Here is a 27737-nt window from a genome sequence, read left to right as displayed (position 1 = left end):
AACGGATGTAGCTCACCCTGGTGTGGCGTCTCACTGTCGCCCTCACTAGAACACGTACAATGGAACGGTTGGCAGCAGCATTGCTCTCACACAAAGTAGTGTCAGCACTAGAGCTGTTATCCAGATTAGTTCCCGCAGTGATGGTTGCTAATTGATTACCTATGGTCACCAAGGCAGCGCTATCTCTGGTGTTCCCACTCACTCCTGCTGCCATGGCGCCACGGGTCTCAGTAGCAGTGGTGCTCGCTCCCACATCTCCCTCTCTCCTCTCCCCCTGTCATACCTCACTCTCCAGGCTCGAGAAATGTGCCGACCCTCTGCGCGAGCAAAGGCTCTTGGCTTTGAGTGGCAGGTGTGGGGAGTAGAACCTCCGTGGCTGTGGCACTGAGCGCAGTCTTTGATACTGGAGCTTGGCACTGGCTGAAGCCTGAGCCTGGCCCTGGCCTGCCATCCCTACCCCTGCTGGTGGCGAGACAGAGGATGAGGAGGGTGGAGGCGGTATGGGCATCGGAAGGGATGTGGGAGACATGGACGGCTGCTGGGGCGGTGATGGCGAAGGCTGCGGTGGATGATCTGTGGGCTGTGTGCTGAGGCTGAGGTTAGATTGGCTGCCAGATTTGGCCTGACTGGGATCTGGTTTGGGAGGCATAGGCTTGGGGCGCGAACCCCCACTGAAGCTGTGGCAGTGGGGGAGAAGATCTTCCTGGCTATGGGAAAGCGCTGTGCTTCCTCTCTTGGAGTGAGAGGTGTGTGGGCGACTGTGGGGATGTGGGTAAGGATGGGGTTGTGGGTAAAGGTTACAGGAACACATGGTGACCCGTCCTGCTTCTTCCCCTCTGTCCCTAGCTCTACCTTTGCTCTTCCCTCCTCCACTCTTCCATTTCTTCTCCCCCTTCACAGGGATTTTGTCCATTGACCAGTATCTTCTAGGAGGAGGGAAGGCTGCAGGTGGTGGTGGCCAGTGTGAGCCAAGCCCTCCACTCCCTCCTTCTGATCCCCAACCCACACCTGGCCCTGAACCCCAGAAATCAGCACCAATCCATCCCTCCGCCCGGGTTCCTAGTAAGGAATCATCCCGACTGTTGATACTGCCCCCTTTCTCTCTGGAGGGGTAGGTACCAAAGAACCACCCTCCTCCACCTATGCCTCCTATTCCAGTGCTGCTCCCCCCTGTACCTCCCTCCCAGTATCTTTCAAAACGGCCAAACTCCCCTGATGAGCCCTCATCTGAGTAACTTTCCTCTACCCTGGCCCTGTCCCTCTCCGACTCAGACACTGCCCCCCGACCTGCTCTCCTTCCTCTTTCCTCCCTTAGTCTCTGCCTTTCTTCCTCTTCCTCATCATTATCATCATCATCGTATTCAGAGTCCCACTCATGGAAGGACAGCCCCTCTCTTGTCTGTGCTTTCTCTTTTTCATAATGCATTAACAAAGGACGCCGCTCCCCAACTCTACCACTATCGTCTCTGTCCATCCCTCCACTTCTTCTCCTCTTGGAGGATGGAAGCAGCGGGTGGAGGGATGATGGCGGAGTATTAGCGTCATCTCCTCTTCCATTAACCCAAAATTTGACTGATGCTGGGAGTTTGTTGAGGTTGGGGTAGCGCTTACTGGGGGTGCGATGTCTGGAATGAGGCCGTGAGGATTTGGGATGTCTCTCTCTGCTTCTGCCGCTGTCCTCCTCTTCCCTGTCATTGCCTTCATCTCCTCCTTCTCTCCTGCCTCTCTCCCTCTCTCTTTCCCACGAATCCCGCCCTTTCTCCCCAAATGAGCAGCGATACGGAGCCGAGAAGGAAGAGTAGTCTTGCATTCCTCCCTCCCTCTCTCCTTCTCCATCTCCTTCCCTCTCTGGCTCTGCGTCACCCTCCTCCGGCTCAGAACGTTTCCCCCCTATTGATTTCCTTCTTTTCTTTGTCTTTAGTGCCTTCTTCTTCTTCTTTTTCACCTTCCGCCGCTTCCTTTCTCTTTCTCGCTCTCTCTCCCTTTCTTCTCTCTTTTTCCTCTTTTTGTTCTTTTTCTTTTTCTTCTTCTCTTTCTCCTTCTCTTTTCTCCTCTTCTTCTCCCTTTTTTGCCTCTCTGCATCTCCACCAGTTCCACTCCTCTCTCTCTCACTCCAGCTTGCCCACCACTCTTGGAGCTGGGACAGTTGGCTCCCCCCTCTCTCCCTTTCTCGTTCTCTCTCTCTGTCACCCCAGGAACTGCGTGGTTTCCTGGGGGGTATAGGTGGTGGCAGCCGTCCATGGCTGAGGGAACGAGGCCGGATGATTGAACGTTCCCTCTCCCTCCCCCTGCCAAGGAGGAGGCTCGACTCTTCTGTGAGCTCCTCATCATCGTCGTCATCATCCTCTCCTTCAATTCCTCCAGTCCTGTCCCGCGTGCTCCTGGAGGAGCTATAAGAGTAGGTGGGAGAAGTGGAGCGAGAAGATGAGGCAGATGAAGATGTGGATGTGGATGACGTGGTTGACGAAGAAGATGAAGACGTGTAGTGCAAGGATGCAGACGGCGAGGGAGGGGTATACGAGGGGCTAAGGGGTACTGGCACAGGAAGTGAGAGCGGGGGAGAGAGTGGGCGTGCCCTCCTCCCTCCTCCCTCCCTCACTCCATCACGTGCTCCTCCCCTCCGCCCCAGGGGAAGAATGTTCTCGTACAGCGGCCCTCCAGGCTCTTTGGGCTTCTTAGGCCTGCGCCTCCTCCAGAAGGATGAGGGAAGAGGGGGAGAAGGGTGTGGCAGTGGGGGTGTAGGGGGCAGAGGGGCCTGACTCTTAGGAGGCAGTCTGGGAGTGCCCAGAGACTTAGTGGCCCCTTTCCCCTGACCTCCGCTGCCACTTCCCACCACCCTCTTCCCCACCCCATGGTCCATGCCCTTTTCAGAGTAGAAGGCCACACTGGCCGGAGGTGGCTGGGGGTGGCCCCTGGGCATAGTCTTGGGGGTCTGGGACCCTGCCTGCTGCTCCATGCAGGGCCCCAGTCCCTCAGGGTCAATGGGACCATAGTATCTCTTGTAGCCATCAAGTCCCCCACCCCCTCCAGCAGTTGAAGCCCAATTTGGTGGGACTTTCTGAGCAAAGGGTCCCATGTCGGTGATGGTCCCCCTTACAGCCATAGGATTAGCAGCTGTAGCAGATTTGGGCAGCCTCCAGCGATCCACCACAGCCAGTCTGCGGTCCGGCCGTGGCAGGAAGGTGGAGCAAGGGAGAGGTGCACCAGCAATTGGGGTGTTGGATGGTCCCAATGCTGTCCCAGAATGCACCACCGTGGGAGGAGATCCCGGTAAAGGTGTTTTGTAGACGGGCTGTGGTTGCTGCTGTTGTGGCGGTTGCTGTTGTTGCGCCATGGCAATAGCTGGGTTGGTCATTGACGTTGAGACAATATGTGACTGGGATGGGACAGTAACCATTGCAGTGTGGTGATGAGCAGGTAAAGATTTAGCTCCACCTGGTGCTGTTTCATCTTCGAAGCTACAACAGCTATACATGCCCTAACAAAAGAGAGAAAACAAAGTCACTTTACTTTATGTAAAATGTGGCTATATTAGGATAATTACTTAACTGAGAAAAATAAATGAATGTATCTATTTTTTTTTGGAAGAAAAAGATTAAAGGTTTATTTGGGTATAATGGTACAGGAATACATTTGCAAAAAGTATAACAACATGCAGATACTACACATGCAAATAAGCCACTGTGTTGTACATTAGAGATAAAGGAAAGGGAGAGAGTGGAGTGGATGAGAATGAAAATCATACAACAGCAACACAATTAATTTCCAGTTTTCAAAAGAAACCCAAGATTGCTATTTTTCAGATAAACATCCATCCCTATTTATAGTGCTGTTGTGTGTTGCTTGTTTAATGAAATTGCATACATAAATGCATAAATTACAATCAGAGTGGTTTAAAAGGGGAGAGCGTAAGGGAATCTACAATAATCATGTGTATGGCGTGGAGTGTTGCTGTCAAGGTCACTGTCAAAGGAAACGGATATCCAGGGTGTGAGCAGAATTGAATTTCAATTAATCTTGTGAATTGACTGGGTGGAATTGAGTTGACCTCAGACCTCACACTTTCAAACACTCACACTCAGGGACAGATAAGGGCACATACAGGCAGATACACATATGCTTGTGTGTGTGTGTGAACATGGGTACACACACAGCTTTCTGTTTGTAAAGATGTTTTAGTGCAACATTGTTCAGGTGAACTATACTGCAAGAAATCTTCATGCTTGCTGGTTTTTACTAGAATAAAGACGGTCAGATATTTAGCGTGGAAAAACACTTACCCTGCTAATTGCCAGGAGGAAGTCCAATTTGCCAGAGCTGGTGGCCATGCAGTGGCGTAGCTTCCAGTAAACCAAGTGTTCCCAGGCAAACACCAGCAGACTGAGGCCCATGGCCACCAGCAGCATATAGAAGACCCCAGCCATGTTGTCAATATCCAGTTTACTGCTCATCACCTCAATTTTGTCATTATGGCAAATACCTGAGAGCCAGAGACGTTCCAGCATCTCAATCTCATCTGGAGAAGGATATGGGTGGGAAAGGATGAGGAAGAAAAGAGGGGAAAAGGAAATGGATGAAGTTAAAAGCAGGTAAAAGTAGAGAGGGTTAAAAAGACAGCAAGAGATAAAAATGAGTGAATATCCTTAAAATAGAAAGATCAGGAAATCTCAAGACTGAAAGGGGTTAAGAGATGAAGGGAGGGATCATGTTGGATGAGAGAAGTAAGGCTGGAAGGCATGGGGTTATTTCAAGATTAGACAGGCAGGCGGGCAGACAGACAGACAGACAGATAGGCAGATGGATAGATAGATAGATAGATAGATAAGCACTAACATGTTGTTTGCCCATTACCCAAGGTGACTCCTCAAGGTCAGAGGTCAGTAATAGAAAAGGCACCACTGTATTCAAAGTAACAAAGAGGAAGGAGACTGAGACAGAGACAGAGAGAGAGAGAGTCCGAAACAATAAGGTAGCACTGAGAAGTAAAATGGCACCGACAACCTAATCTCAACATTGTAACTGAGGGTAAATGAGAAGAGGAGGAGAAACAGGAGACCAAGAGTCACAGCGAGATGGTTGGATAGGTTGAACCACCATAGATGAGAGGGAGAGAGGTAATGAGTGAGTTGGGAAGAATAGTTTATAAAGACAAAGCGAGTGGCATTTTTTCTCTGTCCAGACATAGAGAGTTGGACAGAGCTGGAAGTGGGAAAACAAAGACGGAGGATGAGAGGCTGAAATTGTGTATTTATGACAAACAATGGGAATGCTGCTCAACTTGAAGGGGATGAGAGGAAAGGAAATGGGGGAAAAGTGTGACGAAAGAGAGAGAGAGAGCCCTGATGGACAGGGCCTGAGGCAGGGGGAAAAGATCATAATCATTTAATTGTGCTGGAGGGAGGGTCAGAATCTCCATCAAGGTGGTAAAGCTCTGGGGGACTCAAGATTCCCATTTAACCTACCAGGAACAAGGCATAACCACTTCACCCACAGCTCTGTCCTGTCATCTATGATCTGACTGGTCTGACGACAACAAGCTGCCCTGCTAAACATGATTGGATGAGGGGGGTTGCTGGTGTAACCATAGTGATGGACAACCAGAAGATGCAGTATATGATTCATGATGGAATTAAAGAGGCATATTCTCCCACGGATCTCATAATGAGAGCTTTTTGTTACACTAATAGCAATACCAGGATGGGAAGCACTGCGCTAACCACGTCTGAAGGTTCCATTTTACTACATGTTACAGTCTCTGAAGTAATTCAATCAAACAGTTAAAGTGGGGTTTAGAAGCTGACGAGCCACACGTCCACTTGCAACATTACACTGCTCTGAGAAAGCACCAACTCTGGCCTTTTCGTTTCTGCCATCATTAGCCCTGCTCATGTAGCTTAGATGAAGCCGACTCAGTCATCTGTGTGATCTGGCTAATGTGTCTCCTGTAGAACATCATTAGCCAATCAGCCGTGGCCTCCAGCTACAGCAACAGATGGACACGGTGTTGCTGCAGCCCACCGGCAGATTCAGGTAATGACTCAACTCAGATTCCCTCATACACACCAAGACACAATGGTTGGTTTTTAACTTCAGAGAGTATCCCCACTGAAGAGGATTTATCAGTGTCATTGACCTTCGTTGGCAGCAATGTACCCAAACAGGTGCCTGTTGTGAAAATAGCAAGTGCTGAGTGAAGGGTACAGATAAACAGGTAGTCTCATGTCTTCCCTCCACTTCCCAAGTCCTAGCCAAATCCCTTCTGTAAGCTCTAAGTCTCATCTCATGGCTTTTCCTGCCACTTGACATCCAGTGATTCATCTTGTTCTTTTTCGTCTCCCTTTTTCCAAACCCTGACTGTCTTCTCACTGTGCCTGTTTCCTCCTTCCCTCAGACCTTTGTGATGGGGGGGGTGTCTCTACTTCTCAGTTGCAGCAAGCTCAGGCCTGCCAAATCTGACAGGTGTGTCAAATCCACACTCCACCTCTGTCGTTCCTGGCAGGTCAGGTCAGGAAGAGCTGGCACGCTGCAAACGCATGGCTGGCATCCACCACAAAGACATTATTTAATAAAGGAAACAGTGCGTTTGTGTGTGTAGCGCCTGAAGTGTCTGTATGCATTTTGCAGTGTGCCAAATGTGGCATTATGCCAGACATGTCCAGAGATGCTGAGCTCCACAGTTGTTGAGCAGCAAAGCATGACCCGTACAATCCTCTGCTTTTATCATAACATGACAAACCTCTCTGCATTCACTGCAAGATTTTTTGAAAAAAGAAAAGAAAATGAAAAACTTCCTGCCAGCCAAGAGCTGCAAACCCAGCTCACGTCTACTTACTGAATAATGTATTCTTGGATTCAAAATCATGATACTATGGAAAAAATAGAAGTAGAACTGATAAGAATGGAAGAAAAAAGAAATCTTGCTACTCAGGAATTTTTCTGGGTTGTTTTTTTTTCCCCCTTTATCTGGAAACAAGTTGTAGTGAGATCACTGGACAATTTCTTAAAGCTGCGGTATGAACCACCAGAAGCTACAATGGGAAGAAAAATACACTCATTGTGTTGACAAAGCAGCAGCAGACTTCTCTAGTGCCCCTCTATCCTCTAATGCAGTCATAAAATGATATGACTCAACACAGCATGGTACAATAATGATGCAAAACGGTGACATGATTTATCCCAGCTGAAGGTGTGATGTCGAGTCTTTGACCTGCAGGGCAATTGTTGAGGGGGCATGCTGCATGTGAGCCCCCACCCCTTGCCTTCACATTCAAACAAACTAATCCTCTTCTTTAGTAATCCGCTCCAATAATGCCAGTCTATGACTAGAACCCTGTGCATCCTGTAACCGAATCCATCCAGCGTACTCACTGATGTTAACGCAGAACAGATGTAAGGAAAAGGGCATAAATTAAAAGAAACAACAGATGTAGTCAGAGCTGTCTGGGCTTTCTGCTTTCTGTTTTTGTTTTTTTTGTTTTTTGTTTTTTGCAGACACACAAAAACACACACATCCCTCTCCAGGTCTAGCTATTCAGCTCTAGGTATCAGTCTTTTTAATAGATTTTGGCACCAAATTGGCATTATCAGTGTGTAAGCAGCTAAAACATCTCTGTGCCAGAAACTGCTAAAAGGCTTTGTCATCTGCGCCATAAGCAAAGCTGATTTAAAGCACAAGGAAAAACCAAACGAGAAGAATCTGATTGGGACATACATGTGCCAAAATGCATAAAATTACAATTTGTGTACCTGCAACTGTTGCTAAAAACAGATTCTCTCTGTAAAACACAAAAAATTGTCCTCCTGCGGATTAATTTGAGACAAAACTCTTTGCAGCGGACAATGTGCTAATAATGCCCCCATAATTATCAATTATTCAATTCTCTGATCTGCTTTTTGACTGCTTCTCTCTCAGCATCTCCCTTCTATGTCTTATGTTCAGGATTTTTTCAGGTGTGTCTGCTCAGTTATTTTTTCCTCACACTTCCCCGCTCTCAGTCGGTCTCAGCTAATCTCTAATGAGCATAAAACTGTCGCTGCACAAGTTATGATGATCCAATTTGTTTTTTACAACACTGACTCACACATGTAATTCTTTTTTTCTTCTTCTTCTTCTTCTACGAGCTACAGTAGAAAAAGGTGAAAGAGTAAACATCAGATGGGTTGAGATGAGTGGAAAAAAGGGGGGAAACTTGTGCATTTCACCTACAGAATCAAGCCACTTTTGTCTTGCTTGGCATGAATAAATAAAAATTTTCTTGCTCCCAACAACCCATATTATTTTTCTTCCTCTCTTCTAGCCAATAAAGAGACCTTCAAACCTCTTTAGCGGCACCATCAGCCCTTTTCCGACATACCATTATTCCCTCTGTCACAATCAAAACCCCCTAAAGTCATTACTCTCTCCACACCTTATACTCCCCCATCCACTTCTTAACATCCTCTCATTCATCTCCCCCTTGTGTCCTCCATCCACTCCCACTCATGTACCACTCTGGCACTTGTTTCTCTATCTTGTCATTTTACCCATAACCTTCCTTTTGTCCCTCCATTGGACTATTTCACTCTCTGCCTTCTCCTCCACATATACAGTTCTCACCATCTCCCACTAGCTGCAGCAGGGCCAGGTCAAGAGGACGTTTCCAGCGTGAGTTTTTGTGCAGGGCGATACCGTAGCCTGTGGTGGCAAAAACCTTCCCCGAGCCTATGGTCATCACCTTGGAAAAAGGACAATGTGCAGATTTTTTATTTTTTATTTTTTTAAGTAGTAAAAGACACACATATATGTTGAATCTACAGAATGTGAGTAAAAGTGTAAAAGTGTTCTCACCTTACAACCTTCGTCCTTCCTGGCCATATAGTTCAATACTGCAGCATCATAAATAAAAGCATCCAGTTTCCTGTAAAGGGATCAAAGCGGAGTTCATTCATCATTTAATGGGAGAGAGAGAGCAGGAGGATGCAGCGACCAAGTGGGGCAGGGGAGGAGGTATAAAGGTGGATTTTTGTGTTGTACCTGTGAAGAGAGTTGATGTGCAAAAAAAAAAAAAACAAACCAGCAGACAGACAAAGAATTATAGAGAGAGCATAAAAAGTTAAATCATAACAAAAAAAAGGGAGGAAGGGTGGAATGGTAAAGCAGGTTTGGTGGAGAGATTGAAAACACAAGTAGAATAAAATAAGGCAGACATCAGGGAAAGATGTGTGACTATGAAGGAGTGTGAAGGTGGTGGAGGAGGAGGCGGAGGAGCAGAGGATCGGGATTTATGCAGTGCGAAGAGCACAGTGACGGGGGGAGAGAGTGGGGAAAGATTTACACACTTCAGGGGGAAAAGACATGGGGTAGAGCCAAAGAGTGATGAGGATTATAAAGTTTAAATACAGACACACTGAGAAAGCGCACTGGGAGGGAAAAGGGTGGGCTGAAAGGAGAAAGAAAGAAATGTTGAGATAGCTGGGCAGATGTGCAGTGAGAGGACTGGAAAGAAACTAACAGAAAGACAGCAGGAGAAAAGCAGAAGTTTCTATTTTTTGCACATGTTAACACATGTTATAATTGCGGCATCAAGGCAATGAAGAGGGAGGAATGATGACAGAGGCTTAGGATAAAGTAAACTGGGATTATCCAACACATGACGGGTGATAGAAATTCAACTAGAAGCTGGAGAGGGAAATGCTGCTCGCACTGTGTGAGTGGGTGGAGATAGCAGAGAAGTTGGAGAGAGGAAGAGAGTAAAGGTGAGAAAATAGTGCAGGAAAGCAGCAAGTGTGACAAAAAGATGTGAAATGATAGTCAAAGTTAAAAGGAATGCCACCGTGTGTGATAGCCTGCTAGTCCAATACTACAAACAAATAGAATAACACAACTCTGTCTGCTAAAAAAAAAAAAAAAAATTTAAATCATGTCTATACAGACAAGATGCATTATCATCAGATGGCTTGATGTACATAAATAGTTTTTTTTTGACTGGGCCTTGTGGTGAGATTATATTGTGAGCGGATCTGATCACAACTGAGGAAAAGCTTTTAATGCGAGTTTAATTCTGTTGTTTAATCTGAAGAGAACATTTCAAAGTTTTATGAATTTAACTTCTGAGTATTCTGTGATTCTGTGAATTTATCTTCATCTGAACTATTGTAGACTGTGTTCAGTAGTCACTTTTCAATAATTATTTAAATTTCTTCATTATTTAAATAATTAAATCCAGCTTATTCTACCTTTTTATTTTTTGAGAAATAGAATTTTGTGTTCTTCTGTTTTGGTTTACCTCCTAAGTAGACCTCCAGTGTCTGAAAATAAAACATTGAAGAATCCTGATTTGCTTTTGATTTTGATTTGACTGAAGGCAACATCTTGGATTGGCTTTTTAATGACAAGTTTCATTTTGGTGAAATTTACAGTTTACTGCAGTTTAAGACAAACTATTCTGTTCCCTTATATTTTTATGTGATTTTTTGTTTTTGTTTTGTTTGGGGATCTTCGTCATTTGTTATGCGAGATTCTTGGTTAATGTTGCACAGTGTTGTATAGGCTGAATGATTTTATCTCCCAAGCAAACAACAACAGAGACATATTCCTATACTGTACATATGCCTGCAGGACGTTGGAACAATTGTGCTTAAACAGACACAGACCCAGTCTTTAGGTTGAGTATGGCATCCTCCACTCCTCTCTGGTTGTATTTGCCCATGTACTGGTGCATATCTGGGTAGTTGGAGCGGATGTTTTTTTCTGTGCTCCCGTTGGGCACTGTGCCAAACTTCAGAGGTGGGTACTGTTCCTCAGGATGCTGAAACTAGTGAAGCAAAGGGAGGCGAGGGGAGGGAGGGAAGTGGAAGGGGCATGAGACACATCAGGCTGTACACCAAGCTGTCTGACCTATTTCTGTCCACATTCAAGACTAACTTATAACACTGTATGCACAGTAAAATCTAAAAAGGAGAGCAGTGCGTGGACTTAAAGTACAATTTCGAAGTGTCTTTTAAGTGTTGAAGAACTGTGGTAATTGAGTTATATTAAATTAGATTTTATTCATTTCTAAATTCCTGTGCTTTAATCAATTTAACATTCAAATGCATGGGATTTGGCTCCCCCTAATACTTTAATTCTCCTTCTGCTTTCCTTCCTTAATCAGTATTCAAGCAATGAAGTACCTTCTTGTCCGAGAGGCCTGACACTGTGTCAATGTACTCCTCCTGGATCATGAAAGCTGCCAGGTTAGCAGTATAGGAGGCCAGAAAGATGACAGCAAAGAAGGCCCAGATCAGCACCATGATCTTGCTAGTGGTTCCTCTGGGGTTCTCCACCGGCACAGAGTTGTTGAAGACAATGGCCCACAAAAGCCAAACAGACTTTCCAATGGTGAAAGTAGATCCTCCAGCCTCTGCCCAGAATGACAGTGGAAACAGAGAAAGAGAGAGTGGGAAATAAAGAGAGACTTTAGCGCATAATGAATAGTTGTAACATAACCTTTTTTTTCCTCTCACCTAGCAATCCAGCCAGTACATGGCACAATTGTCTATTCAGCAGCAGATTCAAATTAAATCTCCCTGAACTGTCTGTAAAATGAGTTTACTGTATACAAAAATATGTGGCAGGCTTTTGACACCAAAGCTCATAAGGCGGTGACTTCTCATTTCAAGGATAAATTCCACTGCTGCGTGATCTTACAAATGATTATACTGCATGCTGCAAATCACCATTCAAAGGGTGTCAAACGGCCCTGCCTCCATACAGCAGGAGTAAAGGAGGAAGAGGGGAGAGCGATGAGAGCAACTGAGAGGGATGTGTGTGTGTGACGGGCAGTGGAGGTGGGGGACGGGGGGCAGACAGGTAAAATTATGTAGAGCACAGAAATCATGCAGTAAAAGAGGTGAGTTGAGTATTGGGCTGAGGCATGAGGCATACTAAATATCACAGGGGTACAAACTACGCTGTTAAATAATAAATGACTGCTTCAATATTGAGAATACCTTGATGCATTTCAAACGCTAGAGTTATAATTTCCTCTTCGCCAAATTCACAGTTTAGAACTGAAGGCTATGAAGCGAAAGTTTCAATTGGTTCATTGTGACTGTGACGACTCACCAGTCAATAAGAAAATCACTCAAACACTTTTCTTTTTTTTTTAAAAGCATGAACTAAAAAAATGTGTCCAACCATATTCCAGAAGTGTGATCAGTGTTTGTCTGTTTGATAAATGAGACTACAGAAGGGGACTGAAGGCAAACCCATCTAGCGGGCTAGGAAAGGCAGACAGCTTACAACCATCACTCACTCTTGCCATTCTGGAGACTGCGGTTGTAACCCACAGGGCTGAAGAACTCAAAAATGAAGACGGTCACTGCCACCACAGTCAGGCACATGACAAACATCATCACCCACACTGCTGGACTGTAGGGTTCTTTAAAGGGGTAAAAAAGAACATATGAAAACAGCCCATTAAACAGTTTGGGACAAGCAGATTCAATGAACTCTGCAAATTATGTCCTAAATGCAGTATACCAGGTATGCAGTAAATATACAGTGATATAACAACCATTGGGGCAAACATATTCTCCACAAATCCATAAACACTGTTTCGCTCTCTCTCTCTCTTTTTTTATTTTTTTTTTTTAAACAATCATCTCGATGCAGTCTATAGGCCAATAACACTTTTGACCGACTGGAGTTTTGAGTCTGCTGACAGAGTGAAAGTATAAGTTGGAAAGACAGGCAGCTGAGAAAAAGTAACAGCTAATCTAAATGTTAAAGATCAGAAGTCTGTAAGACTTAGCCTTTTTGTGCAAACTCAACACTTTACAATTAGATCAGATTCTGTACATCATCTACACGCCTCCCACAAACAGAGCCTCTTACCTAAGAAAGCTGATGGTGATACGGTGCCGTTGCTGCGGGAAACCATGACACTGATCCCAGTCTCCACAAAAGGGACTGAGAAATCCACCACCTCCGACCTCTCCTCATTGATAGTCAGCGAGCCAATGGCCATGTCCGCTCGCTTGTACACCACCTAAATGAGACAAGAACCAGCGGAAAAAGAGAAATCCTATGAGTAATTTTTCAATGATGTTCAAAACAAGTCTTGTCCAGGTCCTTTGCAGTCAGGCCCTTTCCATACACTGATGTGCCTGCATGAGAAAGGCCAAAGATAAGGTCCGGCACAAATACTTCAATTGTCACTTGTGCATCTCATTATCATACAAAATGAGTTTGAGTTCATCTTCTCCACATCACCATCTATAAAAACCCCCAAATCACTGTATTGTTGATTGTCCAAGTGAAATGTTAATCTATATTACTCGTGGCACATCCACTACTCAGAGCAAATCAGCAGAAAAATGAAGCGAAGCAGAAAGGAAAGCACCCTCCTCCAAACTTTGCCAAGTCTCTGGATTCCCTGATCAAAGAATGGCAGGCTTTGGAACATCTGATCAAAACACTGACATTAGCTTGAGAAAACTAAATTCACTTGGCCTTCTGCATATGAAAATAGATCCCACAGACAGTTCTAGCCCGGGTTCAAGTTAGAAATGATTGAGCAGGAGAGCGCTGTGAAACTGTTTTGGAACCTGTGACAACTGGTGTTTGGCAAGTTTCCTCTGGGACAAAGACAGAAACAGTGGGGGCTTCAATGGAACAGCAGCCTCCGTATCGATCTCACTCTGTGTACGTGCATGTCTGTTCTGCTTCCCTGTTTCCGTGTTCTTGTTTTTCTTATTTTCATTTGTATCTTGTTGCGATGGGAGAGCATGACCTCAGTGAGTATTACCAAGAAAATATTGGGGACTAATTGCAACTTGCCAGGCGGTGTCTGACAATGTTTGTGTGAATGTTTGTCTCTGTGTTCATTGTGATCTCTAAATGATTTAACCATACATTATTACATATGTTTGTGCCCAAACATTTCTGTGTGTTTTGTGTGTAATAAATGATAGCTGTCTGATTGCAGGCAGTGGGTAAGTGGCCATAACTTTCACAGCGATTGCTGTGACAGATAGTATTTGACGGGTCACTTGGGACACAGGAGCACAGGCTGAGGAATGCTACTATGTGACTTGCTGCGTGAATATGCAACACAAAACAGAGCTACAAATATACCCCCCTCCACACACACACACACACACACACAAGCGATACAAAGCAGCCAATGAAACCACATAGCTCAAGAAGGCAGACAAGCAGAAACAAAGGCACACACAAACACAAACGCACTCACAGAAACACAAACACAGAGACTTGCCTCTCCAATCATGCCGTTCCAAACCCCATCAATTTTTTTCCCATGTTTCCCATTAGTCACTAAGTAAAGGTCATAGGTGAAACCAACAATCCTGGCCAGTCTCTTGAGAATGTCGATGCAGAAGCCTTTGCAGCACTGCTTCATGGGAGCGACACCATCATGGATGGCACTGGAAAAGTTGAGATGACATTATTAATAAATTGTATCCATTGCATCAGACAAAAATCATTAAAAACTGCATCTGGCTAGGGAGTAATGGATTTTGAAAGAAGAAGAGAGGAAGGGAAAGGAAAGGAAAGGGGCAGGAGAGGAGAGGAGAGGGAAATGGTCACAGAAAAAGGAATATTGTGACCAAGGCCTTAGTGACAAGTTTGATCGACCCCTGTGAGATAGGTGCTGTCATCGCTGCAGAAGCTGATGAACCATAAAGCTCCACTGTGGCCATATCTGATTCCAGACCCCTGAGTCATTTCACTGATCCTCTGGAGAGCAGTCTGTTATTGATTATGGTCAGGCAGTGAAGAGACCACAGCTTTGATGGGTGATTGACGTCCCCTCAATTGGACGGCGTCATGAGAGCTTTAGAACTCTATTCATACAACTGGTTGATAAAGCAGAGAGGCTGCTACTTCTCCCTTCATTCTTCTTACTTATCTTTATTATTATTATTATTTAATTTGCATTAAAAATTGGTATAGAAGAAAAATCTGTAACATCACAGTAAAACACATAAACACAAGACTTATAATATATTTATTCAAACCTGGCATTAAGAGGTCGTCTGCAGGGAACTGAGTCACGGATGCAGGTGCCCGAAGCAGGGTCCGCCAACTCTACAATGACAAATGGTCTCTCCTCCAGCGTAACAACACGCAGATGCTGGGCATCATCGGGTGGTTTGAGGAATGGCCCGTAGCGGGACCAGGCTGGGTACCGTAGCCTCAGCACACCATTCTCCCACCAGCCTACCTGGAGGAACAAGCACAGAAACATTAGACTATGGTGGAGGGCACAAATGCACAAATTTTGAAACACACCAGGTATTTTTTTTTATTTTGTTTATTGGGTTTTGTAATGGATCACGATACACAAAATTAGGTCATCTGCAATAGAGACACAAAACAAGACCACATTCACAGTGGCACAGGATCTAGTAAAACAGGTGAATTTATTTGTGATTTCTTTTTTAGAAGAAATTAAGAAATGTCTGTTTTCCTTTTTGTTTTTTTTAATACCTCTTGCTTGTGACAATGGGTTGTTTTACACACTTTTATTTTGCATATGTGTGGGGGATAATTAGGTATTTGTGATTTTAGTGCTGTTTAGCTCAGATCTGGACAGATGTACTTTTTATTGTGTATAGCAAAAAAGAAAATATCACATCAACTCAAGGTCAAAATTCAGGTGGCTGTCTATTAAATGTTAATTTCTAAATAGAATATAGTGGTATATCTCAATAAAACCTGACTTTACAAGCACCATAAAGGCAATATTTACTGCAGGGCCATACAACAAGATTTGTTTATATATTACAGATAATATACACGATGTTTACTGACTCTACAGTAGAACAGCCTTAATATATAATTGCCATTTGAGATGGTAGCAATTACCTGACACATTTTTGCATCTGTAAAGGCTATACTCATTGATGGGGCCACAGCGGCTATTCCAGATGTCTTCATGCTAGTTATCTTCTTTAGTGCAAAAATCAGACATTGGCCAAAAAATAAATAAAAAAAAATTAAGCATTAAAGCTTGATCAGGATAACCAGATACATACAGAGAAGGGTCTTCAGTGAGGTAGTGGTTGTAACTGGGATTTTTCTGGGGCAAGAAGTAGCTCTAAGCCACTGGATAGCCTGAAAGTTATGGTCTCATTTAAGAATTTTTATCTGAAGCTCTAGTCAAAATGCATTACGAGAGAAATTCACATATTGAAAAAAAAAGCCTGTGCAGAGGATATACACAATGCTGCGGATGCTATTTCAAAAAGCTATTTTTTAAATATATATATATCTGTTTGTGGATGATGCTGTGAGGCCACATTGTTCCGTGTCCACTGTTGACCTGAAAATGTCTGTCAAACATCCCTTTGGCTGTGTCATTGTTTTCCTATTTCTTTGCATAGTTTATATGCACTCTGGATGTGTGAGATGCTTCTGGCTGGGATATTGAGACTTTTGAAAGCAGCACAAGACAAAACCACACCCAAAAAGATTCAGTCTCTTTTTGTTTTTTTCTGTTCTTTTTTGTGAAACCTGGCATGCAAGACAACTGAGGTGTTCTACGCAAAGCAAAGTATGTGTGCATATTGTTTACAATCATGCAAAAACAGAAAAGTATATATACGTAAACAGGTGCATATAAAAAAAACAAAGCAAAACAAAAACATAGAAATGTGAATGCTTAAGCATGCCAGTAGAGTAATGTAAAGCAGCTTTCTGCAGCCTGCCCGCCCGCCTGCCTGTCAGTGAGAGGGGGAGGAGGTGGCTACAATGATGGTGCTTTGACTGCACTTCGACCACAGCTCCGCAACAGCCGTTCAATCAAAATGCACTCAGGGAACACAGACAGGAAACAGATAGAGCTTATGGGAGAACATTCTACTCCCAATCAGACAGATACTCAGAAAAAAACCCGACCATCAGGGAAATAAACAGTCAAACATTCCCACTTTTCAAGTTGCTGGAACATTTTAGTAGTTTGACCATGGTTCCAAAGGTTGAAGGACTGAGAACCACTTTAACCTAAAAGCATATTCCACAAGCAGATGTGGGGGAAGTTAATAAATGTTGATTAACTTCTGCTAATGATCTGGAACATCAAGTACTGTCTGCAACCTCCATAGCCTAAGCAAGCCATGCTAATGCTGGACAACCTTCAGTACTAGTTTGCAGTGTTTCAGTAAGCTGAGCCGGGTGCTCCCGGGCTCTAGGTAATGGTGCAGTCTTGTAAAGAGAACATTAAATATTCAGGGAGAGCCAACAGCGTGGATGTGCATAATAGGCAGATACAGGCGTCTTATCCTCATAGTGTGTGTGTAAGTGAGTGAGGGTGTGTACGTACGTGGGTGGGTTTCGTACCCTGGGTTAGAACAGAATCGAAGGACCAGCGCAGGAGCTTCTAATTGAAAGGGATTTGAGGGATATGGCAGGAGTCAGCAAGTTACAACATGCTGTGACTGGACTCTGGTGGGCTGTTAAAACCAGCAGGAGGCTGAGAACCACCGATGTGTATATTTGTGCTTGTGTGCGTGAGTGGAAGCATCTGTATTTGTATTTTTGCTGTTTTGTGTTAATGTGCAGTTACAGAATGTAGGTTCTGAGGGTGCAGTGTGTCTTTATGCATATACATGGTGGTGTTGAGGCGCTTCTGCTGTGTGGTTGAGAAAATGAGCATCGCTCTCTTTTCTGACACTGACAAGGGTAAAATCCCGGCGTATTAAAGAGAAAACATCTCCAACAGGTGACAAGGCTTCGTATTAGGGATTTCTGAACAAACCACGGCTTTATAGAATATGCATGATATGCCATGGGTACTGGTGCTTGATAGCAGAGTTTACATTTGTGCAGACAAGACACTTAAACGCACAAAACAATGGCTAAGACACCTACAAATTTTCATCGCTATTTAAATGTGGATTAAAATTTAAAACCTGATAACACGGGCAGAAAACAGAACGAAAGCAGAACATTGTGTTCCATGTTTGCACTATGCAACTAATGATTACTTTCATTATTGATTACTGGCTATTAGGTGATCTCTTTCTAGTGAGACTGTTTGCCTGTTCACACAAAATCCATAGTCCACATTCTGTTTAGAAACACAATCCCAAATTCACTTTATCTGAAGACTGAACAGTCTTAAGTTAGTGAAATCTAGTGGGCTGTAAAGGAAGCACTGCCTAGAGAAACAGACAAAGAGGGAAAATTGCAAAAAAAAGACAAACCCACTTCTCAGACTTCTGCAGCCTCACAAATTTTTTCCCTTCATTTTCCAGGTTATACTTGAACACGTATAAACTAATATTTTAATCCTGTGATGATTAATTGATCCTGCCTTCTCTCCCAGAGCCCACAGTGAAAGGCATATTACTTGTTCTGCTCAGTGAAAATATTTGTCATGTGCTCTCACTTAAACAATTAATCAGCCAATCAATATTATTAGGTATCTGTCACTTCACCACTAGGCTCTACATATGCGTGTGTATTCATGCATTTGCAGTATTGTATGCTCACATGCACCTTAACCAAGAGACAGCAGTGAACGAGCACAGCAGCACACAAAGTCAAATGGTCAGCAGCCCCTCTCCTCTGCCATAGTGAACTTTACATGATCATAAACCCATGTGACCCATTTCAAATGCCGCTGCAGCATAGATCTGCTTCCTCCTAACCCTAACACAGAGAGATTAAGACTCATGAATAATGTTCTTGAATCAGTCCAAAACCAGAGGCAGGTTCAACTTGCCGGGCGCTTTGTCCATGCACTTGATCGCAGAGAGTAAAATTATAGCCTCAACAATAAAACAGTGCAACGTTAATAGGCAGTACAATTATATGAATTAGGAAAAGCATGGTTAGACATGAAGAACCCATGTCATGTCCTTACATCTTCCCATCCACGTCCAGGTGTCCATGAAATTACATCCAGGAATGGGTTCGCCAAGTAACCATCACTATTGAAGGAGTAGTCTCGACCACCAAGTGTGATGTTGTTAAAATACCTGCATGCGGATAAATGGAGACAAAAGGAGGAGGAGGAAAGTGAGTAACGGACAGAAAACACATAATCAGGAAATTAACTAATTGCATTTTAGAGGAAATTGAGGAGAAAACATATCATGAATAAGAAAGCCTGCCATGCTCTCCTCCCTCTTGAAAAGAAATCACAGCACCTCCGTGTGACAGTCGGGGCTTGTCTGTTTATCAAGACTACAGACAAATGATCAGACGTGCAGAAGTGTCGGGGTCTTTGCTGCTCTCTGCATCAGCTGCAGGCTCTATAGTTCATCCAATAATAACACAGGACAGACCTTCTAATTGTCTCCTCGTGTCATTTTGCCGACTTCAAAACACAAAATTTGAAAGTTTTTTTGGATTTTTTTTCCCCACATGACAGAAAGCCTGAGGTGGAACACCAGCTTGCAGTTACAGACAGTGAACAGCAGATAGCACTGCAAAAAAAAAAAAAAGAAATAAGAACTTCTTCCTCCTCAAACATACTCTACTTTACAAACAATCTTGCCACAATGTTTGTGCTCTGGTTCATTTAATTTTGTGAAAATAAGTTAATTCATTTCTTGTTTGGCTCATTCTAACATTCACAAAAGCTGCAGTTGCTGTCCTGTACAATGTCATGTGTGTCGTGTTTACATAGAGCAGAAATGAGTGGCACTACAAATGAGCAAAGATGAGAACAGGAACCACTTGGGCTACCTGTTACAGCGTACTGCTGTCTGTTTGCACAGCCTACGAGGAATATATTAAAGCCTGTTCATTAATATACATGAGATATGGTCCGCTTGCTACAGATGCTGGGGTAATTTTGCCAACTCACAACTACACGCACCAACAACATCTATTTTGCATGGATGATAGCCAACTCCAAATTCAGAACTCCCCCCCAGTGCCTGCTCTCTGACACTGAATCTACCAACTCCACCCATACACCTTCCAGCTCATTCTGGCACCGAGCCAACTCATTTATTCATTCATTCATCTTCTACTGCTTGTCCTTTTCCGGTTCACAGGGGGTGCTGGAGCCAATCCCAGCTCACGCTGAGTGAGGGAGGGGCACACCTTGGACAGGTCACCAGGGCCAACACACTGACAGACAGAGACCAACAACCACTCAGACTCACAGTCAGACCTACGGACAATTTAGAGTCACCAATTAACCCAAACATCCATGTGTTTGGACAGTGGGAGGAAACTGGAGTACCTGAAGAACATGCAAACCCCGCACAGAATGGCCCCAGACCCGGGAACCAAACCTGGGATGTTCTTGTTGTGTGGCAACAACGCGAACCACTAAGGCCCCGTGCTGCCCCCGCGCAAACTCATTTCATAGAATACACCCCATCCTGTCTCTATTTCTTCCCTTCCCTTTTCACACTTTCTGTCTGGAGTTTGCTAACTGCCTTGTACTTACCCTCAAACCCAATATTTCTCTTCCTTTCCTCCTCACCTGCCTTTAAACGTTTTCTCTTATTCTTATCGCTGTCTCACCTCATCCTGCCCCGAAGTCTTTGGGTCTGATTAGCATCCGTCATGCAGTTGGTGACAAAGTTCGGTCCACCCGTGGATCCATAATCCTTGCGCATTGCCACTGCCCCATGAGTCAGCACGGACACACCCCGAGCAATCCTCCGGCGGGGTTCATCCCTCCAGCCCTGGGGCCGCACAGCAAACAGAGCCCGGGGCAGGCTCTCCATGCCCAAACCTGAGAGAGCTGGCCCCACAGCAAACCACATGTGTGAGGCTCCGGCCTGACCAGCAGCCCAGGCGGCTCGGAAAACCAGCTCAGCTTCCTCCTGGGAGCAGTACAGCAAACGTACCTGGAGGACAGTAGGAAGGCAGGGAGGGAACAGGGACGAGGGAAGACACACACACACACACACACACATACACGCTAGTGAGATAAGGAGGGGACAGGGGACACATGGACAGAGACATAGGTTGGGAGAAGTGAGGGGTGAAAGATAGAGGTGGCGAAAAGGTGCACCTAAGCGCAAGGGATGGGGTGGTTAGATAGAAAAGGACATACAAAGAAAAAAACAAGAATACAGGGGGAGGAGTGAGGAGTGACAAAGTAGCAGTAAGCTAATGTGATATGGTGCATGGGATTTGGGTACAGACATCCCAGCAAGGGGGATGACTGCATGGCATGGCAACATGTGACATGTACTAACCAGGAAGTGTAGAAGGAAATGGAGGGTGGTGGTTAATGAGCTTGGGCCTGATGAAACAACTTAGTTATGAATAATGAAACAGGGGTACAACAAGAAAGGGAAAAAGAAATGAATGTAAGCAGTAGAGCAGAGAAATAGAGAGGTAGAGGCAGGGAAGCCTGGGGGTGGGGGGTGGGGGGGTGGGGGTGCTGGTAAAAGACCAAACACACCTGAGGGAAAATAAAGGGGAAGAGGTCAAACTCTGACATATGTTATTAAAAGCAGAGTGGAGAAGAGAGCTGGTGACAACAGTAAACAAAAGGGGGAAAAAGAAGCGGATGGAGGGAAGTAATCATAGATGGAAAAAAAGGGTAGTCGATCCTTGGAGATCAGAATGGAGGAGGGCAGGGGGAAAAAAGGCAAAAGATGACATATTTTGGTGAAATCGGGGCCTGGAGGGATAAGATATTTGTGAAAGAGGGATACAGATGATGGAGCGATGCTTGGGAGAAACAGAGAAAAAAAAAATTCAAGAGAGCAAGGCCGACTAGACAGAGCAATGAAGGTGGGATGTATTTTCTCTGCTGCGAGTTCTGAGGTAAAGACAGCTGAGGACGGCAGGGCTGAGGGTTGACCAAAGCGTGTTTTAAGGGGTTAGAGGAGAAAGAAGGAGAGGATTGACAAGAGGAAGATGAAGCTGAGCTAAGTGGAAAGATGGAAACAAGCAGAGCTGAGGTTAAATGCTGACAAATACCCAAGAAGTAAGAAAGACGAAAGAGCGCTTAAAATAAAAGAAATAGATTTTTTAAATTAGGAGTGAGGGAACAAGACAAAGGGGAATTGAAGGACAAAAAAAGAGGAAAATGGGTCTTTCATGGAGGAGTAGTGTGTGTGTGTCGGGTAGGGCAGACTGAGAGGATATTTTGAGAATTGTGCCTTCATTGAATTTTGAACTGTAATGGCTTGGCAAAACAATCCTGCCTGTATGCCAATAAACCTCCAGTGAATTAGGCATGGAATGACAGTGACAGGAGGAGGAGGAAGGAGGAGAGAGAGAAGGCCACAAACAGAGAGGGAGGCTGAATTAAGGAGGGAAGGAGAGAATCTGAGTTATAAACAGACATACACAAAATCTAAAGACACGAAATGGAAAGAGAGAAAAACATACAACAGAGAGAGCAGAGGAAATACTGACAAGGCAGAAGCTGGAAGAAGAATGGGACAAAAGATAGACAGTGAGAGATTTGTGTAGAAATTGACCCAGACACAAGCATCGGGCCATCTACAGTGTAGGAGACATTATCATGTGGCAAAGAGAGAGAGTGCATGTAACACAAACATACACAGCATCACTAAGCAATCACAAGCATTTATTAGTCCTGCAGTGGAGAAAAGCTACAGGAATGGGGGCTGTTGTGAAAAGTAATAGGTTTCAAAAGCAAGCACTGCATATAGGCAACCCGCTGCAGGCAGTACGTTATATTAACAGTGACACTAGCAGAGTGGAGTCCAAAGAATCCAATACACAAGCACACACTTACAGACAAACACACACGCTCACACACACGCAGAGCTGCAGTGGCCATGCTGGGACGTGAGCGGTGACATTGGGAATCAGACTAAACTGAACCAATGGAGGGCAGAGTCTGTGGCCGGGGAGACATGGTGCAAGTGGGATGGACCAATGGATTGAAGAAATGAAAGACAGCCATACAGAGATGGAGGAGGTGAAAAGCAAAGCAGCAGACAGGAGTGAGTTTGTCTCCGGGCAAAGAAGCACAGAACGAGGGGAGGCAGAGAAGGAAGAAGGGGAGCAACATGAGCATAAGAAAACAGAGATGAGTGAAGGAATTGAAGAGGAGGACCTTGGGGTCAAATAGGTAGTTTAAACAAGATTGACAGGGTTAAAAAAATAAAAGGAATGACAAAGGAGGAAAACAGTATCTAGCGAGTGAAAAGCCACAGGAAGGAAGGTGGAAGTTTGAAAGAAGATGCAAGCTACTGGCAAGGAAAGGGAGCCGGCATACAGTATGGAGGAATGAATCGCAACAGAGGTACAAACCAAAACCACAAGTCATTCTAGTTAGGGTTAATAAATTAATGGGAGAATAAAATACAAGGGTGAGTTTTCTGGCCCTATCAACTCTTTATGTGCTGCAAAAATATATAGAGTAACCAAATCAAAGTGAAGTCAAGGCAGAGTGATTAAGAACCATGAGTTATAAAAGTCTGTTCGTTGGGGGGAAAAAAAGGAAAAAAGACGGCGTAAGCAAGCCATGTTCATCTCCTTGAAGTGGGCCATACATTACAAATTTTCAATGTACTGACAAAGATTATTTGATTCCACGGAACATGTGGAGACATTCTTGTGGCCAAAGTTCAGATACCAATTACATCAGGCTGACTGAAGGCGGAGATTTATTTATTTATTTATTTTTTTCCTAAAGTATGGATGAAAAGACGCACAGGACATCAACAACATTAGCAGTAAATATCCACTCGGTTTTAACAAGTGTCCACAGTGAAGAGGTGGAACAAGCTGGCGCGGAATATAAATGTATGTAAGACTGTCAGACGCTGTGGATTAAGATGTTTTTCCAACCTTAAAGCTACTTAACAGGAACTGCTTCTTAACTTGTTTAGCACTTTACACACCATAACTCTTCATACAAAGCCACATGACAACCGGCCAGATCAAATTGACTTGTGGTTTCTTGTACTACTGGACTCTTTATGCCTTGGCAGATGGGAGGGTAAGAGAAGAACAGAGGGATAGAGGAGAGAGGGGAGAGAGAGATGCGGAGGGGGTGAGGGAGAGACGAAGAAGGAAGGAAAAAGCTGGGAAGCCACCTGTCAAAAAGGGGGCCCCCAATGATACTTGCAGCACTTCCTCCCCTTTCCTCCCCCCTTTCCCCCCTCCCTCCCCCCTGTCTCACCTGCGCCTCGTTCTCCTTCAGCAGCCTGCGCGTGCGTGCCCCCCCAGGATCGTCGGTCACGTTCAGGATCACCACACTCTTCTTCTCCCAGCCGATGAACGAGCCGTCCGTCAGGCCCTCCACCACAGACAGGAAATCCTGGTAGCCATGGTGACGCGTGCACACCACGGAAAAGGCGGTCCAATCATATTCTTCCAATACCTCAAAGATGACCTCTAACTGGAGGGCAGTAGAGGAACTGAACTGGAGAAAGATGGAACCTGATTCCTGATTTGGGAAAGAGAGCAGCAGATTTGGTTAAAAACTGTTCTCAGGTCTCAGTTATACTGAGTCTTAACTGCAATGCAGGGCGCAAGCAATAGGCAGCACTTTCTCTCCAAAAAACTACAACTCTCTGGACTGCTCCATCGTTCTGCATAACATCAAGGCATCACGGGGCTTGATGTTTTTCATGGAACAGCAGCGCTCTTTCAGCTGCAGGGCTAAAGGAGCTTGGACTGTTGCACAAACTCTCAGATGACATCCAAAAGGGAGTGTTTCTAAAAAGTCTGTTTAGAGGATGGGAGTGGATGAGGACTAGGGGAGGGAAAATATTCAAGGGAAGTTCATCAAAGTGCTCCGATTTTCATTCATTCATTTTCATCAAGAGTCAGTTAGCTAAAACTGTTATATGTAAGCACAAATGCAGTGCTTTGTGTTTCCCCATTTTCTGGTGCAAAGCACAGGGCACCAAATTCTTCTCATGCACGAACACTTAAACACAAACGTACACAAACACCCTTGCTCACTTATACACACACCCATGTCCGCTCATTGCCTCCCTCCCAGGAACATCAGAGGCAGTGCAACAGCCCCAGTTGGTGCCATTTACAGATCAAACACTGCAGAGTTTCAACAGATCAGTGACCCTGACCTTCAACTTCCCCTCCGTCCCACCGGCACTTCCCAAAACCTTTTCTTCACAGAGAGGGTGTGTGACATTGTGACATTGTACAGTGTGGCAATATAGCAGTTCAGCCTTTACACTCCATTCATAGTGCTGTCAATCCATACTGCTTCAGTATACAGCAAACACCTGATTAAAACTATCCCATTGGCAGATCCTCACATTTGAAACTGCAAAATCACTTCTGTCTGTGGCATCTATCCTCATCGCTCACACACACACACACACACACACACACACACACACACACACACACACACACACACACACACACACACACAGGTTGCTACATCTCCTCTTTCCTCTCCCACCCCGATCCTGACCTCCCTCCTCCTACCTGAGGCATCCTCCCCAGCCCCGCTCCCCCTCCTACAGCCACTATGGGCAGTCCTGTTTGCGCTGAGACAAACTCCAGCATGGGAGCCAATGGACCCCAGGCTGTGCGAGGGGGCCTCTCCTCTTCATAAACCAGACCCTGCAGGGGCCGCGCCGCCAGCAGCTCACACAGCTGGGACAGGACCGTCTTAGGACTACTGTCATTCACCTGGAACATGAACATGAAAAAGAGAGAGAGAGAGAAACAGATAGAGATGGAAAAAGACAGAGAGAAATAGAGTAGACCAACTATGGCACTATGTCTTCACTTTGTGTTATTCATATGGATGATGTCTGTAGTATGCATAACATGTCTGGCAAGCAATACAAGCTGTGGTCAGCAGGGCCAAACTCACACTCATTCAGCGGAGCCCACACAACAGCAGCAGCGCGCTGCCCATTCAGCTCCAATAATGAGAGTGAGTATGAATAATGGATGGCCATTGTTATTCCCTGCCTTCAAGTAAGGTTGAATGAACATTAGATAGAGGAGACAGTGTCCAACCTGTAGCCAGATGACGTTAGCAGAGCCCCACTGGGTGACCACGCTCTCCCCAAGGGAGCCATATACCCGGCCAAAACCAGGGTAAAGCACCCTTCCCCCAGGCCCCGCCACCGCTGCCTCTGCCTGCACCGTAGCACCGGCGTGGATCACAGCGATGTTGAAGTTCATCATGGCCCCTGCATCACGCTCCCGCGGGCTGGGCCGGAGCAGGAGGTGGGGGGAGGCGTCCACCAGACCTGCCCACTCTGCCAGGACCAATAGGAGAGAGAGAGTAGGTATGGCGACCATGGCAACCTGCCGAGGGGGGGGAGGCAGATATCTATCGCACTAAGAGAGGGTGCCTGAAAGAAAGAGAGACAGCAAGAAGAAGAAGAAGAAGAAGAAGGTGAAGAAGAGACTAAGTTAGACTCTGCTGTGTTTTCGCTTTTCCTACAGTGTTCAGAACACCGGGCATCAAATCAAGTGGGAAAAAGAACACTGGATGACAGGAGCAAGAAAGAAAATAGAGGGAGGAATAGAAACCAAGAATGAGAAGGGGAAAGTGCTAAAGACAGAAACTGATCAGAGGCTGCGTAAAGGCAACACAGAGTCTTGAATTCTGAATCCATCCGTGGGCTGAAACAGTTAGCTTTGGCTGGAGCAAACATCAGACAAGGAATATGGGGATGCAGAGGGAAAGATACAATAGAGGGAAGGGAAAAAAGCAAGACAGTGAGAAGATGAAATGGGTGCTATTTAAGCTGCAGGCTGAGAAGGAACAATATGAGGAAAAATAGAAACTGGCCGTTAGAGCGAAGGAGGGTGAGAGAGTTAATGGCAGGCAGAGACAAGGATGAGGGTGGAGGTGGTTATTGTGCTGCATGAATGATAACAACAATTAAGATCAGTGTAAACACACTCGCCCTCACATGCTGCATCCACACACAGACACACACACAAGGTGAATGCATGGCTACACTTTGCCCACAGAGGAGCTTCAATGATGAAGAGACATGGGGGTTAATGTGGAATCTACAAACATATAGACACACTACAACACACACACACCATACAAATAACCATACAGAAAGATAATAACTACCTGGAAGATAACAAGGTTAATATGTTAGCCAATACATACACACACACACACACACACACACACACACACACACACATACAACACACACACACACACACACACACACACACAAACAGCACATCATTTTCAATTTACTTCTGGTGCCAACTGCTCTCCCTCCCTTTCTCCATTTCCTTCTCACTTTCTCCACGCTCCCTCTCTCCTTCTCTCTTTCATATTCCCCCATCTCTTCTGCCTATTTTCATGGCTCCAGGTACCAAACACAATTGCACTGATTAACAGAGGCCTACTGTTATAATATTCCATCTAAAGTCACTCCCGTTCTGTGCCTCCATTTCCCGCTTTCCTCATCTCTGTGTTTTTTGAGGTTTCTTTTTGCTCTGTCTTCATCTGACTGTCCTTTCTCTGTCACAGTCTGCTGATTCCTTGACCCTGATCAGTCTTCTGGGTGGAAAAAAAAGAAAAGGAATGGGGGAATTTCAGAAGGAACAGGTGACTGGACAAATAAAAAGGAAAGGAAGCTGTTGAATGGCCATAAAAGAAAGATAAGGTAAATATACTGCATATTCTTCAGATGAGGCAGGAAACAAGGGGAGAAGGAGAGGAAAGGACAAAGTGGTGATAGGAAAGTGGCATAAAGTATGTGAGGAGGGTAGCTGAAAAAGAAATATTGATTACAGGGATGCATACGTGTTTAGCCTAAACAAATACACTGCCAAGCCTCCTGTTTTGAGTGACAGGGCTGTGGGGATGTGTTTT

General features: G+C 44.9%; 1 protein-coding gene across 1 annotated transcript; it reads right to left on the bottom strand.

Moving 5' to 3' along the window:
- Positions 1-277: 277 nt before the first annotated feature.
- grin2db (glutamate receptor, ionotropic, N-methyl D-aspartate 2D, b) lies at positions 278-26185 on the bottom strand. Its single transcript, XM_029503789.1, has 17 exons — positions 25898-26185; positions 25355-25561; positions 24072-24338; positions 20474-20802; positions 18855-18969; positions 15004-15209; positions 14241-14409; positions 12857-13010; positions 12276-12401; positions 11152-11381; positions 10633-10793; positions 8828-8897; positions 8597-8714; positions 4281-4516; positions 2911-3478; positions 1925-2802; positions 278-892 (listed from the first exon to the last, which is right to left on the bottom strand). The coding sequence occupies exons 1-17, from the start codon at positions 26183-26185 to the stop codon at positions 278-280; spliced, it is 4737 nt and encodes a 1578-aa protein (XP_029359649.1).
- Between the last annotated feature and the right edge of the window lie 1552 nt (positions 26186-27737).

This window comes from Echeneis naucrates, chromosome 6, assembly GCF_900963305.1.
Source record: "Echeneis naucrates chromosome 6, fEcheNa1.1, whole genome shotgun sequence".
In the NCBI taxonomy this organism is placed as follows: Eukaryota; Metazoa; Chordata; class Actinopteri; order Carangiformes; family Echeneidae; genus Echeneis; species Echeneis naucrates.
The sequence above is the reverse complement of the archived record's forward strand: the minus strand, read 5'-3'. Positions and strand labels throughout refer to the sequence as shown.

Excerpts from the sequence above, each read along its gene's own strand:
- grin2db (XM_029503789.1), bottom strand. The coding sequence starts at position 26,185 with ATGGTCGCCATACCTACTCTCTCTCTCCTATTGGTCCTGGCAGAGTGG. Across the intron at positions 12,402-12,856 it reads ATCACCATCAGCTTTCTTAG|AACCCTACAGTCCAGCAGTG; the intron begins GTAAGAGGCTCT and ends ACCCCTTTAAAG. Across the intron at positions 893-1,924 it reads TGAAAAAGAAGAAGAAGAAG|GGGGAGAAGAAATGGAAGAG; the intron begins GCACTAAAGACA and ends ATCCCTGTGAAG.